Genomic DNA, 13,697 nt, shown 5'->3' with positions numbered 1-13,697 from the left:
GCCACGCGCGTGGCAGAAGACGCTGCCTTCTCAATATTGGCTGAAGGTCAAGAGCGAAAATGGCACGAGGGGAGTGGCATAGAGTTAAGACCCTTCTTCGAGTTGCTACAGACTATATTGCATACTTGTATTGGAGAAAAGGCTGGGAAGCGGCCAATCGAGACAATTATAAAGCGTCAGGGCAAATAGGATAAGCTGACGCAGACAAGTAACTGCAGAGGCGAGATGGCGCCTGCCATCACCTTGATTCAAAGGGGAAGTCTCTTTAGCCATCATTATCATCATCATAATCAATCCGCTTGCGTGCGGACACGATGTCGTACGCATAACACCGCAATACGGACTAACGGATTAGTTTCTGAAGAAGCTTATTAGTAGAACCAGTAAAACTCTCCAGCTTTGAGAAGGCCTCTGAAGATTTGCCATGGCGTACGCGTTGAGGTAAGCATCCCCCGGACGTTTGGTAAAAATGTTTTTCTTCACTGGGATGAGGACACGGCTCGCCGGAAAGATGCGCTTTTCCGGCCCACGGGAGTTCGAAAGCATGAAATCGCTTGAGATTGCTGATTGAAAGTGTTTTCGCAACTTTTACGCCGGTTATAATGAAGTGTGCGCCAAGTGATTCTATATAACCAACTGGTGTCGTGCTGTACCGTTTACTGTCCCGTTTACGGTAGGTTAGCACGGACAAGGTCATACTTACTGATTTTTTGCTTGGGTTACATTTGAACACTAGGAAAACGCAGAATCGTTGCGGGACAGTGACAAAGTGAAGAAATTAAGAACTTGCGCCGCATTTGCACGGTTGCAAGGGGCAAAATCCGGACACCTACTTCGTTGTAAATGCGAAAGCTGTTATGTCCGGTTGAACGCCGTTAAGTGCTCCTCGGAGTTTCGTGCTACGAGTATTGTGGGTTTGGCTGCGTTCTTGTGCTCCGTTACCTCTTCTGCGGCCTACTGACACAGGCGGCCGAGCAGAGGAACTGTCATGGAGGTTTCTTTTTTTTCTTTTTCTTTCACTATGGGGACATCACGATGTCGCTGGTCTGGCTGAACGTCAGCATCTCTCCCTCTCTCTGTCTCTCTCTCTCTTCGCACATGCCCTGATGTTCTGACGCGTATGCTGGTGTTTTTATTCATGAGGCATCGGTTCATGCTAGAGTGCTCACACGCTATGGGGCGTATTGCAGCCAATGTGCATTTAGGAGCCACCACAGACTTTTGTCTTTTAAAAAAATTATCTTCTTTTTTCGTGGGGAGAGGGAGCGTATGGGGCTACTCAAACGCTAAAACTTTGGTCTGTCTGTCTTCCTGTCACTCGATTCAACCGCCCGGCTATTTAAAAGGTGCAGAGAAGGCTTGAATACGGAGTATATGTACGCAAGACTACTACTAGAACTGCTGCCATAGCTCGTATAAGTCTACATTCAGTGCAGAGTGGCATAGTCCATAACCGAGATCACCAGCGCTCTTTTAATTAAGAACACACATTGGATGGGTATTTACTATAGCAAGTAAAAAAAATTTACTTGCGATTCCAGCCCGAAAGTTGATTCCAGCCCTGATCTTGAAAATGGTGCCTAGTAATGATAAGTAATCCACTCAAAATGCACATCCAAGTGATGAGACATGCAAGCAACTAAGACGCAAAATCCTGTTTTGACTGGCATGCAAATTTCACGGTGACCTAATCCTAATGGCACACACATCAGAGCGTTTGTTTTCCAATTCTGTACACTTCCTTGCCTTTCCAGATGCATGCTATGCACGTACTACATAATACATTCACGGAGGCATTAGACGTGTTTGCTTTGGTGATATGGGTTTGCTATTGGTGTTGGCTCTGTCACTCTTGCTTGGCCTTTTCATTTTCACTTTTTAGGTGAGAGTTTCTGCTAGGACATGGGTGGCAATATGCATTTGCTTTTGTAGGATTTTTTTTACTCTCACTTTTTAGGGGAGAGTTTTCATTCCGATGGAAACGTTTGCTTCGCTTTGGCAATACACTTGGCCTTTGTAAACTGGCTTTGCCTTGCCGCATTTTTCCAAGCGCCCACAGATGCCGTACAATCTCACCTCCTAACCATAGGTGCTTCGTTTAAAGAAACACTTTAAAAGTGGTGTCCCAAGAAGGTGCGATAAAAGGAAACACTAAAACTAAAGATGTCCGCTCGAACTGTTTTGAGGACAACAAAAACGAAAGGCCCCAACAGATCATGCGTGACAAATTTAAATGGGAGCAAGTTGAATTGACCATACAGTCTAGTCCACTTATAACAATATCCAAGTGCCAAAGAAATCCCATCGTTATAACTGTTAATTGTTATAAGCGGGTTGCGAAATAACAACACGGAACAGAGCTCGAAACATTTTATTCGCATGCCAGCAAGGTGGTACTACTACTAATTTGTGAAAAAGAAGCCACAGTCGGTCACCTTTATTTGCTGCGTGTGAAGCTAGCGCAAATCTTTTCCAAGAGCGTCTACAGGTGCTTCATCTAGCTGAGGTAAATGTCCTTGGCGGAAACAAAGTCCCAGAGGGACTGTGTCACACATTGGGCCTCCTACGAAGATACTACCTGAGTAGGCTGCGCAACTGCGTCATTAGAGTCATCACTGTTGCTCTTTTGGTGCACAATATCACCGGATTCAATTGTTATATCCGATATCGTGGCACTGGAGCATTGTAATAAGCTGTTTATTTTGCCATAGAAAGAATACGAAAGTTGACGGTGCCATAGCTGTTAATCATTATATCCGATATATTGTATAAACGGTATCGTTATAAGTGGACTCGACTGTACCTCCATTGCGTTCATTGTGAGAGTAAAGGGGAAAGAGTGGCGAGAATATTCAGTGACAGGGGCAACAGAAGATGCTTTTCAACTGCATTTGTAGTGAAAAAGGCAAATGCGCAGCCAATTTTTCGTTCGCTAGGTCATTTAGAGCTCTCACTTGTAATAAACGTGATGGGTAGTGGTGCAGCTACACATATGCATGCGTTCTGAAATGTGTTTATAGTTATTAGGGGGTAGAAGAAGTGGTGAGTCACCTGTACTTACGAGTACTCATTATTCATATCTGCACTTCCCCTGTTTCCATTTTCGCCCACGTTTTTGTCTTGCAGATTTGCCTGCAGAGCCAATGCTCTGAAGCTTCTGAGGCCAACGGCAACTCTGCCAACAGCGTGGTGAGTAGTTGTTACGGATGGTGCCATAACATGCCATAGGGACAAGGGTGCACCGTATCTGAAAATAGCATGCTACTTGTGAATGCCGCGCGGGAAAGCTTCTTGTAGGTCGTTGTTGAGGAATACGAGAGAATGCCGGATTATTAAAGACGATAGTCTTTCTTGGACTACTTAAACGCAGAAATTTTGGTGCGTTTGTCTGTCTGTGACTCGATGCAGCCACCCGGCCAAAGGGACACAGAACCTGCGCAATCGTTTTATATAGCCACAGTCAAATCTGGACGTCTAAGTCCGGTGTTAGTGTTCATACTTGTCAAGACTAACTAAAACAAGACATTACACAATTGTAAGGCAGAAAATCGATACATAAGTGATACTTGCAGTGTTCCCTTATTAAAAAATTCATGAATGCTTGGTTTTTGCGATATCAAATAAAATACTACATCAACTGCAGAAAACCGTCGCCTGCTGTCGCCAGCGCTACTATAGCTCCTGGCGGCATTTAAGGAATCAACCCGCAAACACAACGAAAGGTTCCACTGGATAGGTTCCACGTTCCACCTGGAATGCACGTGGAGTAGGGCAACATGGTTCTATAAAGGTTGCAGTAGGGTGCCTCGATTCATGCGCGTCTCCGCCGTACAGCAGCACTGGCATCGAGGCACCCGACTTGGAGCAGTGGAACACGGTAAATTTAAATGGACTTGAGCAAACCTCTAGTGTGTTATCTTGGGAGGAACGAGACGGGAGAGGAACAGCATGAGAGGTGAGCGGGAAAGCGAAGGAAGGTATTCACTTGGCAGGGGCGCCAGTCGAATATCGTCTTTTGTCAATTTGCAACAAAAAGAGCAGATACGCGACCATTTTTTTTTTAAGTGCGATGCACTTTATAAGCGACCCCAAACCATCCACCGCCGGCGGCGGCGGCGTCCGCAGCCCTGCTCTCCCTAGCAACGGCGCAGAGCGGAGAGGAGCGTCGGTAGCAACGGCGCAGTGACGTCACTCACCACGTGACGCCACGCCCTCACCGCTCCCTCGCGGCGCGGCGGTGTGCGCCGCGCGCATCCCTCTCCTCACCCGCGCCGTGACGTCACGCACCACCTCCTCTCCCGGCAGCTGCCGTGCGCCGCTGCGCGCGTCCCCCTCCCCCTTCGCTTGCTCCTCCTCTCTCCTCGCTGGCTGCAGCTGCGCGCGCACCCCTCTCTCTCGCGCGCCCGCCTTCTCTCTCAGCCGCTCGGCGCGCTCAGCGCGGCGTACCCCCCTTTATATGCAGCGATAAACCGCCAGACCTCCGTGGGTCGGCTCGCGCGCGCTCTCTCGCTACAGTCTCCTGCTCGCTCTGCTCCAGTTTAGACCGTTCGCTGGCTGGGCGCCTCTCAAGGCGATGTCAGAATTACTACGCCGTGTACTCTCGGCGCAAGAAATGCATTCGCACTTCCTCACGATTCCCTTCGGGGAGGTGGGGGCAATTTTTGTTCACTGGACTTGGGTTCAGTTCATGCCTCGGTAAATCTTGGCAAGTGTTATTATTACAGGAAATTGCTGGGCGGGTGAGACATCTCTGCAAAAGAGGCCGGTTTTACACTATGCAGCAGCATGCCTGCATTAGCAAGCAGAAGAAAGGGTGAAATGAGAGTGCAGGAGCTGTTAACTAGCATATTCACAATGGCTGTAAAGCAGCTTTGTACAACATGGCGCGACTACATGAGTGGGTACTTCAGAGGCATGCCTACAGACTTGGCGGCCACGGCTCATGCCTCTGTGGTAGTAGACACACCACTAGCACTAACTGGGACATTGTAACGACAAGGGGCCCTGCACTGTGTGCGTTTGACATCCAAAGGACAGGTCCTGCAGGATTGACATGAGTAACTAGCCCAGGTGTTGAAAAGTGACCCACTGTAGGTTTGTACGGGGTGTGAGGCGACACAGTGTAGGTCTTATGCAACTGCGAAGAGGCTCCAATGCTCTCACTGTGTTGCCCCCCTTTGCACGCACATGTAGTGATCATTTCTTTTAAGTGCAGAGCACTTTCGGGGCTCGCCTTGTCATCGTAGCTCGCTGGACCCAAGTAGAGCCACATCGAAGCGGCTGTCGTCGCGGCGTAACCCAGAGGCTTCGAAAGCCAAGCGGTTTATGTAGTCATAAGCGTTCAAACTTGTGGACCGCTGGTGCTTGTCGTACGTCTCCCCGTTGTCTGGTGCTAAGAAAACTGTAGGTACATTTGAGGCAAAATAGATGTAATTAATTGGCACCGCCCGCATTCATTTGGTTAGGAACGCTCGTTGGGTTGGTTTTTACGATAGTAAGCGAAAAAAAGTGGCCGTGCAACACCGGCACGTGCGGGAGGAAAAGCAAGCACACAAGAAACAGGACTCACACGCTGGCGCAGTTTCAGGCAGGGGGTGTGCGAACACTGCGAAGGCGGGAAATTTGAATTGCATTGGATGTTAGCAGTGAGCGGATAATGATTCTACAGCCCTCTATGGCGAATCACTACTCTGCACTTCCAACAGCATTCACATTGAGTGGAACGGCTTTAAATTTTTATTTTTAAGCTACACACACTTGAAATTTTCGAAGTGTTATGGCAGACTGAGAACAAATATGCAGTTGGTTCTTGTTAGTGCAGCGTAAGTCTGAACTTGTGCACCATGTTGCACCACACTGTTCTGGCGTGATTTATTATTAGCCATGCAGTATGTACTGGCTTACTTTATACATCTGTGTTCTGTAAGCATCAGAGAGGGCAACTATACCACAGCTGTTGTAAATTTAGCTTTGTTATTGCAAAAATTATACGACCAAATAAAATTTCATGTTATAAAAGTATAGATATTTGGGGCGGATGTGGCACTAGAACATTTTGCACTTGTGTCACCAAGTGCTGCATTTTCCATAGTTTAATTGAACCACAGAATTGAATCTTCCGAATGCAGCAGGACTCGTGTGAACGTGACCAGTACATCCCAAGATACTTGGGCAACAGTTCGTCCCTTTGCAACAAAGTTTCAAGAAAACAAAACAAAAAAATCCCAGGCTATCTCCACTAACGTGAAACCTGGGTAGGGGCGGAAGCATGCAGTGTAAAAGTGTATTCTTGGCACCTTGGCGTTTTTGCCAAACGAGATGAAACCGTTGGGGGTAGATGCATACAGCTTTGCTGTAGAAGTCTCTTGTTTTTGTAGATTGAAGCGTTTGAGCAGCGCGAGACGTACGCGAGCATCCCTGTGTTTCTTTAGTACGCGTTACGAAGCACTCCAGCGCAAAGCGTAAACGAATGTGCCGTTGTTTTAGTACCGTGACTAGATGAGACAATGGTTACGACGAATACAGGAGACACCAACAGTCTGAGCCCCTAAGGGGCTTTGCCCCTGAAAGAAGTTGTTGTTGGCAAAAAGTTTTTTAGGGGGCTTTGTAGTGCAACAACTCTTTGAATATTCATCACAGGACTGCAACATATTGCAAGAATTTTTTTTTTTTAATGTGTACATTATACGAATAAAGGTTGGTCATGAATTTGTTTTTATTCTACTCCAAAGACCAAGGTCTTAGTTGAAAAGTTAGCCTTCGCCGTAGGGTTCGCTTTGCCACAATGCGCTTCCGGAGTGCGCACGCCGAAGTGTAACAGCTAGGTCTGTGAAGCAAAGGAGATCTAAATTTGGAATCCCTTACAGTCACGCGGTTTGTAACTTGATTTCCTCTGAATTAAGCATACTACTGGATTGCATTGCCCAGTTTGTTGGTAGTGTGACACCCTGGCAAGAGCACTCACTGTCTCCTTTCTTTCTGCCCTCTCTCTGGCAGCCTGGCACCCATGTCTGGAATGAACGCCAGGCAGGAGAAGGCAACTGAGGAGTTCTTCATCAAGAACAAGACCCGCGCACGGCCGCTGTCTCCTCACATGAGCCTCTACGTCTTGTAAGAAAAGCCTGTTTGTCGCTCGCTCCATCAATTGCAGTTCTCAAAAACTTGCGATTGCGTGTACTAACCGGTGAGAGCCGGTGGGAGACGGTGGGAGCCAGTTCTAGCCGGTGGCCAGTGGGAGGACGGCAGACTGCATCCTGTTTAAGGTCGACCTCTATGCAGCGAAATGTTGGTGAAAAAGCGGCGAACGACGCCCAGCGGCGGCTGCTCCGCCGCCAGCGTCGTAGCTGTTCGCCGGCGACCTACGCGAGCTTGATTTCAAACGCGCGGCGGCGAACGCGATCGGAAGTGGCAAACTGCATTTTGAAGCCGCAGCCAATTACAGCTTTGTACTTCCTGTCTGCGCAGAGTGCCTGCGCACTCAGCAGCCAAAGAGCAGATGCTCCTTTCGCGCCTTTTCTGGATACAGTTGTATCTCTTGGACAGTAAGCATGGAGAGGAGACTCTTCAAGAGAAGAAGCCGGCGGCGGCGGGTAGTTACCATTTGAATTGTACCACGGCGAGCAAAAGTGTAATCGAAATGGAGTAGTTCAGCGCGCGAAACTGAAGGTATCTGCAAAGCAAAACGAGAGCAAAGCAAAACACCCGAGCAGCTTCACCCATTGTTGCCATTTGGAAATGTTTGTGCACTAACTATGAAGCCAGTCTCCAAAAAAAGCTTGTGCAATAAACATATGTAAATAAACATTATTTCAGGTGTTTACATCAAGTTTTATTACTTCCTAGTTAAGTTTTGTTGAAGACAAATTGTGAGCAAGGTGTTATATTTACGCACATGTTTTGGATTGTACACCTGGCCACCATGATGCAAGCAGCTCGCTCAGCGCCGGTGTTCGCCGCATGACGTTGCGTGGAGGTTAGGGCGGGCGAAAACTTAGTGGCGCGTCAAACTGTGGCGGTCGCGGCGCGAAGTTTGCCGAGAAATTTTGCTGCACGGAGGTTAGCCTTTAGGGCCCTCTTTAAAGGAGCCATGAAGAGAAAACACAAGTTTGGTTCATTCAAAAGATTGTCTCGTTAGAATCATACTGACACCACTTTTAACGTAAACTTCGCTCAAATAAGCTACATAATTAGGAAAAACGGGAATGGTCATGCGACCCACCAGCTCATTTCCCACAACAGAACCTATGTCGTCACATGAGCTAAGCTCTGCGATTGGCGGAGGCTGGCAGAAGCAGACGCAAATTAGGTAGAACTTACAAACTAGACGAAAGAGCGATTTGTGCTTAAATTTAGGGCACATTCTTTACAAAGCAATAAGAATGATGGGACAAACAGTGGAAGTTACGAAAGCACATGTAAACATAGAAGTACTGATGCGTTCTGCTGTTCGTACTGCGCACAGCATGCTTGGTTTCGCTGCACAGCACTACGGGGCTTGGGGTTGTCTCAGATGACACTGGCCGATTGACGCAAGCAACGGTGTCTTACGTGACCCCATTTGTCGAGCGAGGACTGTTTCAGGGAACGAATATTTTCTCCCAGAACAAAAACAAGCCAGGTTTAAATGCGGGCAAAAACAAACCAAACGCTTGCCACGGTATGGTGGCGCCATCTAGATTACGGAACGTAAAGAAACGCGGGAACAAACCAACACCGCTGTACAGGGTGGAGACAACCTTCGAACGGTCCCGTGCCGCCGCAATTGGGCCAATGGGCTAAGCGCGTTATTCTTTTCATTTCCCACGAGACCTAGCAACGCGAAACAGACAATATGATTCAAACTTCTTCAGTAAACCGCGTTACGGCGATAATTTTAGCGCGGTTTTGACACAATGACTTGCTTCGGCGGCGAGCGAGCAACCAAAAATGGCGGCGCCAGCGTATACGTGTCTCTACCCTGTACGGCGGATGCGTGAATGAAGGTACTCTAGGCTGCAGAGCGGTCGGTTTCAGTGATGTCACTTGGGACCATGAAAACGCACGATTGAGCGGGAAAATCAAAATTTTAACCTAAATTGTTTAATTTCTCAGTGAATAAAGCACCGTTTGTATCCGGACAAGCGCTGGGGGCACTATAAAACACGAAATCTTTCGAATAAAACCAACTTGCATTTTCTCTTCATGGCTCCTTTAAAAGGCATGGCTGGGGGCATCGAAAATAGAAAAAGATCAATGCTTTTCGACTCTGTGAAGAAGGACGTCCAGCAAAGCTTGGTGCAGTTCAAGAAGTGCACGAAACAGTTGCATTGTTTGTAATTTGTGATTGAGCATGCTCTCTAATTAATTAGCCGAGTGAAACTTTGACGAACTGGAGTTTCGTTGTAGCGGACAAACTTGGGGGCACTCCATTTCCCGCCCATGGAGGCCCACGTATTGATGGCAGACAGGAATTCCACAATATTCATGACTTCACTGTGAAGTGCGTAATTGTGAAAAGTAAATGCAACTATCGTGACGTTAGAGTCGTCCTAGCGGCCAATGTTGGTATAATTTTTTTTCCAAGATGCCTGCATTAGATTGAAAGCTGTGAAGCATTGGCGGGAAAGTTGGCTGTGCTGCAAGATTAATTTTTTGTCGATGCGGCATTTTTCCACACACCCTGTCGATGCACGCCGTTTTTGGTGGTCAAACACTAGCCTATAACAGCGCCGCTGTAAAAATTACTCTGGATAGGAGCAGGCTGTAGTTAGCCTTTACAACTACTAGTGAGCTTTTTAAACTTATTGGTTTGGAATAGGAAAGACACGTTTGCCCATAGCAATGCTTCATTGGGCCTTGATGACATCAAGTCACGTGAAGTGCTGTCACTGGGCGCAATCTTGTTGCTGGCTGCATGTTTTTATTTTCATTCACTGTAATGCGAATGTTGCGCATGAAATGATATGAATGCATTGCTAACTTACCTTCGAAGTGTCAGCTTGCAAAGGTAGGGCTGAAGCGTGAGTGCGGGATTTATGCTACAAGCCTCGACACTTAGACTGTTTTGTATCTGTTCGTTGTGTTGGAACGCACAGGTGTGCTACAAAGGAATCTCAATGAATGGATCTGCAACAGCTTTCATTTGAGAGCTGTATTCTTCATAGTGGCGAATGTTGTTAGACAAAGCTACGCGGCGCAGATAAACACAGATTACCGGTTAATCGCGGGCCAGAGACGGGGCATGTGTTGTGGTGGTTTTCAGCGACTATCCCTGGTATAACTGACTCGATGCTTTCTTTTTTTCTCGCTCTCTTTGTACCAGCAACCTGAGCAGGTTGCCACACATGACCATCGTGCTCTCTCTGGCCCACAGGGCGACTGGCGTTGTCTTGACATCGTGTGAGTATAGTGATGCCGAACCATTGAGGGTGCAAACTTGTGGCATGTTTAAAGGGGCAAGGCATACAGAACACAAGTTTGGCTCATTCGAAAGATTGTCTCGTTAGGATCATACTGGCACCACTTTTAACGCACACTTCACTCAAATAAGCTATTTAATTGGGAAAAAAAGGGAATGGCCATGCGACCTTGTATCTTGTATATATTCTGCCCCCAATAAAGTTTGGGCTTTCTTTTGTCAGCTGAGCAGCTGTCGTGCGCATCGGCTCTTTCTGCGGGCTCGGGCCGCTCGTGCTCCCACACGCTCGCGCGGCACCAGCCACGTGACACATACAAGGGCTAATAATGGTGATGCATATTTTTTATTTCACAGGCTAACGCACTTTCATTGATAATCAGAGTTATACAATATTTCAACTTTAGCAACAAACATGTTCACCGAACGCGCTTCAACAACTTCAAGATCAGTGTCCCCCCTTAATCGTGATTGGAAGTGTCCGTGTGACGGGGGTATTACTTTTGTGTACCACTCAAAGTGCTCTTTCCTCCCCCTCCCCCCGCCCTGGGGCGCAGTCGCCTACGGCCTGGCGGCGATGCCCCTGCTGTGCTCGCACCAGTTCCCCTACTACGTGGAGGCCCTGCAGGCCATGCACCTCTCCCCGCTGCTCACCCTGCCCGTCAAGGCGGGCCTGGCCTTCACCCTCTTCTACCACACCTTCAACGGCGTCCGCCACCTGGTGAGTGGGGGGGCAGAGCGCTCGCTCTCGACTCTGCGTGTTCAGGCACTCACCTTTAAAAAGAAAAAAAAAAAGCTACCCGCCGCAGTGGCTCAGTGGCTAAGGCGTTGCGCTGCTGAGCCCGAGTTCACGGGTTTGATTCCCGGCCGTGGCGGCCGCTTTTCTGATGGAGGCGAAAAGCAACAATGTCTGTGTGTACGAGATTTCAGCGCACGTTAAAGATCCCCAGGTGGTCAGAATTGATCCGGAGCCCTCCACTGCGGCGCGCCTCATCGCCTGCGCTGTGTCAGCGCGTTAAAGGGACACTGAAGTGATTTGTAAACAATGCGGGATTACGAGCGCAAATTGTAGTCCGGAGTCCCTAGGCCCTGTTTCGACCACTCTGAGCGCGTTTACGCGAATTTATTTAGTAGGAAAATCAATTCGAAAATGCTGTCCTCCTCTCTGCACTCTCGCCCATTTTCTTTGGCGTTTTCGGGTGTCGTCAGCAGGAGAGGAGCTGGCAATTGGCTGCACTACTGCACGGCTCGCCGACCTTCTGCGACCGAGTCAGTCGGCCCAACGTTTAGTCCGCCGGCCGCCGAAGGGTCATGGCAATTCGCTCGATCAGTTGAAACTAAGCCACAACACGTTTGTGAATGGAAGAATGTGCCTTTCTTTACTTCGTTAGTTTGTACTCTGTATCTAGCTCCAAGTCAAGGTCGCTTCACACAAGCGCACATGCGACGCTTCGCTGACTGGTACGCCAGTAGGAAAATATAAGGCCTCTTGAAGGGGTAGAAGAGTCAGCGAAGTCAATATAGGTACTAAGAAAATAAAATCAACTGACATTTTTACCGTACAGCGTAAAATAGGGTGCGGGAAGCACTTTTTTGCGCTGGGCGAACAAGCACAGCGGTCAGCAGCACGACTACACATCTGCGAACGCTTTTCCGTCTAAGAAATGCAATTGCCAGACGTGAGCTATTGTGGAAACTCGGGGGACGCTTACTGCACGAGCGCAATACAACAAATAGTCTCCTAAGCTGCTTGAAATACTAAAACTAAATAAAAGTGTAAACTGGTTATACATTATATACCTTATATTTCGACTGTCGGCAGCGCTCTCGCCCGTGGCCGTGTGGTCTGGAGCGCTAGGTATATCATCGCAAGTGTTTTGCCCGTCACAAGTTCGAATCCCCGCGGGTACAAGCTTTTTTTTATATATATAAGGTAACTTTTTCGTTTTTCGCCGATGTTTTCTATACTGAGTTCACCTTTTTTTGTGCCGCAACGTTCACTGCTCCACGAACTAGTCCACAGAACTCGCGCAGCCTGGCACTGGCGCGCTAGCAAGTTCTCGTTGGCGTGCTGTTGCCATAAGCACCGACTGCTTGCGGGCAGTGGGCACAGGCCAGAATCAGCAGACCCTTGGCCTGGTGCGAACACACTTTTTACGATACAGGCATGAGTGAGGCAAGCTCCAAATATGGGGGAAAAGCGCATGGCATTTGTGCGTCTGTGGGGACGTGGAGGGCGTTCATGCACTGCGTAGGCCTCAGATAGTGAATGCTACGATTCCAAGCCGTCCTGGGAGGCTTATCTTGTGCATTTTACAGCCGACAACATGGCAGAAGCGCGGTACTACGATTACTGGGAAATTGAGAATGCCCATCCAGCGACGCCATCGGATGTCAAACATGTTGTTTTACAGAACCGAAACCGAAACCGAAACTTGTTTGAGTGCTAACCTTGGGCATCATCCAATCACGGTGCCCCCTCCTCCCAACGTCACAGCCTAGTTGGTGCGGCCGCCGCAAACCGCGCATGGTAGTTTTTCTTCTTTCGCGCTTTGTAAAATAATTACCGATTTGTCGACCGGATAAACGATGAAAAGTGTGCTAATTTGAGCCAGTCTACGCAGTGCAAGCAAAAACGGGAGCTTGACAAATTCACTTCAGTGTCCCTTTCACCTTACAATCAATAAAAAAAAGCTCTTAAATATACTCGACCAGCTAGCCCAACATCTAACCTTATTAAACTACATTTCTTGTCTCCCGTGTTTGCAGGCCAATGACTTGGGCCTGGGGTTCCCGCTGAAGCAGTACTACACTTCGGGCTACCTCGTGATGGGCCTCAGCCTGGCCTCTACCGCTGCGCTGATGATGATGTAGACGAGTCGACCCGTTGCACGTTGGCCAGCAATGCTTAGTCTTCGACCCAGCCTCGGATCTAGATGCACCCTTGTTTCGGCCAAGTGAACGGCATACGGAATGTTTGTTTTTGCACGCATGTGTAGTGGCACTGCCGTCACCAGTGGTGGCCCCTACGACAGAGGATGACGAGAACACTGAGTTGGCGCAAAGGTTTTGAGATAACATTGCCCGAGAAAGGTAAGAGCTGAACCGAGGCATGTCAGCTGTGTATAACAGATCATGTGGGTTAAAATGGAATAATGGTTGATTGATAGTAATGATTAGTGATGTGGGGTTAAGCTGGATTGAAGTAGGGATTAGGTGGGTGTGAGTGGATGGCAATATAGCACTAAGACGGTGAAATAGTGAGACTGTAAAATACCACGGCCACTGTGTCGATGGGTGGATA

At 48.2% G+C, this 13,697-nt stretch overlaps 1 protein-coding gene across 1 annotated transcript; it reads left to right on the top strand.

Moving 5' to 3' along the window:
- The first annotated feature begins 289 nt into the window (after positions 1 to 289).
- LOC144177848 (succinate dehydrogenase cytochrome b560 subunit, mitochondrial-like) lies at positions 290 to 13,492 on the top strand. Its single transcript, XM_077705431.1, has 6 exons — positions 290 to 441; positions 3,127 to 3,189; positions 6,997 to 7,110; positions 10,301 to 10,377; positions 10,951 to 11,114; positions 13,163 to 13,492. Exons 1-6 carry the CDS (start codon positions 425 to 427, stop codon positions 13,265 to 13,267), a joined length of 540 nt encoding a protein of 179 aa, XP_077561557.1. The 5' UTR covers positions 290 to 424; the 3' UTR covers positions 13,268 to 13,492.
- The last annotated feature ends 205 nt before the right edge of the window (positions 13,493 to 13,697 follow it).

This window comes from Haemaphysalis longicornis, unplaced genomic scaffold, assembly GCF_048455015.1.
Source record: "Haemaphysalis longicornis isolate Haplotype H1 unplaced genomic scaffold, Haemaphysalis longicornis Haplotype H1 scaffold_324, whole genome shotgun sequence".
Lineage (NCBI taxonomy): Eukaryota > Metazoa > Arthropoda > Arachnida > Ixodida > Ixodidae > Haemaphysalis > Haemaphysalis longicornis.
This window is presented reverse-complemented; position numbering and strand designations above follow the sequence as displayed.

Coding starts and splice junctions, on each gene's coding strand:
- LOC144177848 (XM_077705431.1), top strand. Junction 7,111..10,300: donor CACATGAGCCTCTACGTCTT/GTAAGAAAAGCC, acceptor TCTTTGTACCAG/CAACCTGAGCAGGTTGCCAC. Junction 11,115..13,162: donor TCAACGGCGTCCGCCACCTG/GTGAGTGGGGGG, acceptor CCGTGTTTGCAG/GCCAATGACTTGGGCCTGGG.